At 39.8% G+C, this 4,098-nt stretch overlaps 1 protein-coding gene across 1 annotated transcript; it reads right to left on the minus strand.

Moving 5' to 3' along the window:
- Positions 1-1,381: 1,381 nt before the first annotated feature.
- Positions 1,382-3,587, minus strand: si:dkey-251i10.1 (ADP/ATP translocase 2). The gene is made up of 4 exons (XM_028467040.1): positions 3,366-3,587; positions 2,156-2,642; positions 1,928-2,068; positions 1,382-1,824 (listed from the first exon to the last, which is right to left on the minus strand). Exons 1-4 carry the CDS (start codon positions 3,474-3,476, stop codon positions 1,667-1,669), a joined length of 897 nt encoding a protein of 298 aa, XP_028322841.1. The 5' UTR covers positions 3,477-3,587; the 3' UTR covers positions 1,382-1,666.
- Positions 3,588-4,098: the final 511 nt, after the last annotated feature.

The following is a 4,098-nucleotide window of genomic DNA, read 5'->3' on the forward strand; positions in this document are numbered from 1 at the left end:
TAAATCTGCTGCGTATTGACGGCACTTAGAAATGTGTGACTCTTATTGTGAAATAAATCACATTAAGCTTGTGTTAGCTTTATTGCTGTAATGTAACTGTCATAACTTGACTATTAGCGCCCCCTGTTGATTACTTCTGGTACATGGAGTCAAAAATGTTTTATTTCAAAGACAAACTGAAACCTTAGTACAGTATTAGGGCCACATTAAAATAAAATAAATAAAAAATCATCACTACGAGATTAAAGTCATAATATTTTGAGGGGGAAAAAAAAAGTGTTTTTTAATGAGAACAAAGTCGTATCTTAATAAAACTGTACTTTTGTGAAATTAAAATAACATTTCAAGATTAAAGTCGTATTATTTCAAGAAAAAAGTTGCAATTAAGTTACTTTTCTTTGAATGACGCCTTTATTCTCACAAAATTATGATTATTCTCAAAATATTACGACTTTATTCTCATATTATTACAACTTTAATCTCGTAGTGGTTTTTTAATGAGGCCCTAATACGCCGTCAAACCATGCAACTTTTATTTTCCTAATAGTTATTTAATGGTACAAATAAATTAGATAAATTAAATCCTGCCAAACATTTATTTAAATATTTTACTTTATAAAAACCTTATCACATGTGGGTGGAGACTGAATCTCAGTTGAAAATATCAAATTCATGTAAAGAGCAAAATGCTTAATTTATGAGATTTAAATTCTAACATTTCAAGATTAAAGGGCTCTTTTTTTTTTAAATTAAATTTATTGTCAAACTTTAAACTACAACTTTATTTTTATTTATTGTGAATTTAATCTCAGATTTTTTAAATATTTTAACGTGGCTTTAACACAGTTGTACCAAACTATTCTCCTGGTGATGAGAAAAAAAGGTTTAATTAAATTAGATAAATTAAACCCTGCTTAACATTTATTAAAATTCTTCACTGAACAAAAACTTTGTTAAGAGGCTGCAAAATTAATCAAATTTTAATGCGCATATTTGCTTTTTACTTTATTTTATGCTAATTTTAAATGTTTTAAAAGCCTCCTGTGGACAGGTGGTGAAATATAGCAACAATACATCTGGAAAACGAATGTAATTATGATGTCCATATCAAATAAATGTCAGCTAAATAATATTCCATAATCATGATTAAACTATTGATCCAAATAATTGTGATTTCAGTTAAAAAGCATCTTATTTAAATCCATGTATAGAGCTAAAGTAAATGTACCAACACTCCGAGGATGTGGTCGCTCCAATCCTCGCCGTGACAAACCAGTCTCACCAGAACGGCTCAGGGAGATAAGCGTGTGTAAATATAGCAGTGCGGTGTAAGCCGATTCATGCATTTCCCTTTTAACCAATGATCAGTCAGAGACAGAGGTTTAAGTTTGTTCCCCAGAACAGATTTATTTAACTCGGGATCATACAAACCTAGTGAATGGAGGAGGTATCAGATCGCTTTACAGGAATGACATTGGTAAAGATAAAGTGGGGCGTGGAACGTTTTAAAATCAAAGATGAGCAAATACAAGCCAACGCCAACAGCTATTGGTGAGACACTAGTTTTGTTCCCCATAAATAAGGCAGAATGCAGAGTCCATAGACATGGAGAGAGTTGTTACATTTAGCCAAATTGGACAGTGATGTGACAAACAAAAATGAAGATTTACAGGACTTTCTTCAGCTCATCGTACAACACTAGCACAAAGGCTCCGCCCATTCCTCTGAGCACGTTGGACCAGGCGCCCTTGAAGAAAGCATTGCCGCCCTCGTCGCGCAAAATCTTGCGCCAGCAGTCGATGGTCCCGGTGTACATAATGTCGGCTAAAAGCAAAAAATACAAAAATATTAGCTCAAGAAGAACAAAAGTTTGATTTACCAAAAAAAAAAAAAAAAAAAAAAATAGTGCAATGACTTAAAGACCCACCTCCTTTGCGTCCGGACTGCATCATCATACGTCTACGGACTGTGTCGAAGGGGTACGAGGTTAGGCCGGCAACGGCCGTCACAGACTGTGCGATCATCCAGCTCACCAATATGCTGGTGTTCTTGGGGTCTGGAAGCATACCTGTGGAGACAAAAAGAGATGAAACCATGAACAAACAGCACCAGACGATGTCAATAGTGCGCACGCGTAAGAGATAGCGGTACATACCTTTAGCTGTGTCGTACATGCCGAAGTACGCAGCCCTGTAGATGATGATGCCCTGCACAGACACGTTGAAGCCCTGGTACAAACCCTTAATGCCGTCAGACTTTGAGATCTTCATTAAGCAGTTACCCAGCCCGGAGAACTCCCTCTCGGCTCCAGCCTTTCCCACGTCGGCCGCCAGACGGGTACGGGCGAAGTCGAGGGGGTACACGAAGCAGAGGGAGGTGGCCCCGGCAGCGCCACCGGATGCCAGGTTACCTGCGAAGTACCTCCAGAACTGGGTGCGCTTGTCCACACCATCCAGGAAGATCTTCTTGTACTTGTCCTTGAAAGCGAAGTTGAGGGCTTGGGTGGGGAAGTATCTGATGACATTGGCAAGGTTACCCCTCCAGAAAGAGAGGAATCCCTGTTCCTTGGGAATCCGGACCACGCAGTCAATGATACCCTTGTAGTGTTTGTCTGCGGTGATCTGCTTGCTGGCATGTTGGACCTGGAAATAGACGGGGGTGAATGTTAAAAATGGAGGTAAAGAGTGACAAGGTCAACTATCTGTGACCCACGGGGGAAAAAAACTCAAGACTTGAGTATGAGTATCTGACTAGGTTAAGGATCAACCAGAAGCTTTGATTCATCCTGCTTAGTTATTTAAGAATATAGTGTTAAATAATAGATAATACATTAAATAATAAAACGTATTGCGTGGAGAAAGGAACGTAAATATAATTGAACGGGATGTGAAAGTGATGACGGGCCTTTACATCCTGCTAGCTTCCCTAAAGATGCTCATTCATTATTCTCATCAAATGTGTGCAAAGTAAAACGGTTACCCGTGGCTACGCATGGATAACACCATAAATGTCGAAAAAGCTTAAAAGAAACTTGTTTGTACATAATGTTCCAATGTCACACAGCGTTTGTCCTTTGTTAGCTTACACCGGCTAAGGTTAACGTATGTAGCTAGTAGCAGCGTTAGCAGCCGGGCTCCTGTAGGTCATTCCTCATCTCATGGATGACCTACTCATATAACTCAGAATTCATAGCAAAACACGTTGAAACTTAAGCCCCACCGTAATGCAGTTAATTTAAACAACATTAGTAATAACATGATAGTTGAACTAAACCCTGGAATGCGTCCATTGCCCAACAGGTTACACAGGCTAGCCGGGCCAAGCTAACGCAGTGCGTACCGGAAAGGCAGCGCTTTTATCGTTACCTGAAGGAGAAGCTTCACTCTCTCAATGGGAGCGACGGCTGTTTTGGAGATGGCAGCTGAGATACCGCCGGCCAAAAAGTCCTTGGCGAATGAAATTGCCGTTTCATTCATGTTTCGATGTTGTTGCTTTTTTTTTTCAGGTGAATCAGAAACACGCCGCAGTCCCCTCTGCCCTCTGAGCTCTGCTGGCGGCCTGCACAAAACGAAATGGCCGACTGAGGAGCCGCGCGAGGGATTTATGTAACAGAACATATCGCGATAACATATGGGAACTGTGATTTCTAGCCCGTGACGTCAGGCAGATTTCCACCAATCGAGTCGCGCCGATTGGGAGGACGTCAGATTGCGTAACATTCTTTCCAGGACGTGGTGGTGAATTTTTCTTTCGTAAAACGTTTAAATTAAAACCACGTGGATCGAGCGAGTTTTAAAACGGACAGACATTTAGACGAGTTAATAGCACGTGTGTGTTTGTATTCTGCGTTGAGTCAGAAGTCACGTCCTGTGACTAGAGGACAAGAAACAAGACAGGGACAGATTTATGGTGAGGAAAGTCACCGCGACTTTCATTCCTCTCCCTGTCAAGGACTTCAACCAGGCCTGGTCATTCAAACACTCAGATAATTATAAGATTTAACTAGTGTACAACAATACATGGAAACAGATTATTGTATTTCTTTAAAACAAATAAATGTCAGTATATATATATATATTTAAAAAAAAGTCACATTGA

The sequence above is a fragment of the Gouania willdenowi genome, chromosome 14 (genome assembly GCF_900634775.1).
Source record: "Gouania willdenowi chromosome 14, fGouWil2.1, whole genome shotgun sequence".
NCBI lineage: Eukaryota > Metazoa > Chordata > Actinopteri > Blenniiformes > Gobiesocidae > Gouania > Gouania willdenowi.

Excerpts from the sequence above, each read along its gene's own strand:
- si:dkey-251i10.1 (XM_028467040.1), bottom strand. The coding sequence starts at position 3,476 with ATGAATGAAACGGCAATTTCATTCGCCAAGGACTTTTTGGCCGGCGGT. Across the intron at positions 2,643-3,365 it reads GAGTGAAGCTTCTCCTTCAG|GTCCAACATGCCAGCAAGCA; the intron begins GTAACGATAAAA and ends GTCTATTTCCAG. Across the intron at positions 2,069-2,155 it reads CATGTACGACACAGCTAAAG|GTATGCTTCCAGACCCCAAG; the intron begins GTATGTACCGCT and ends TTGTCTCCACAG.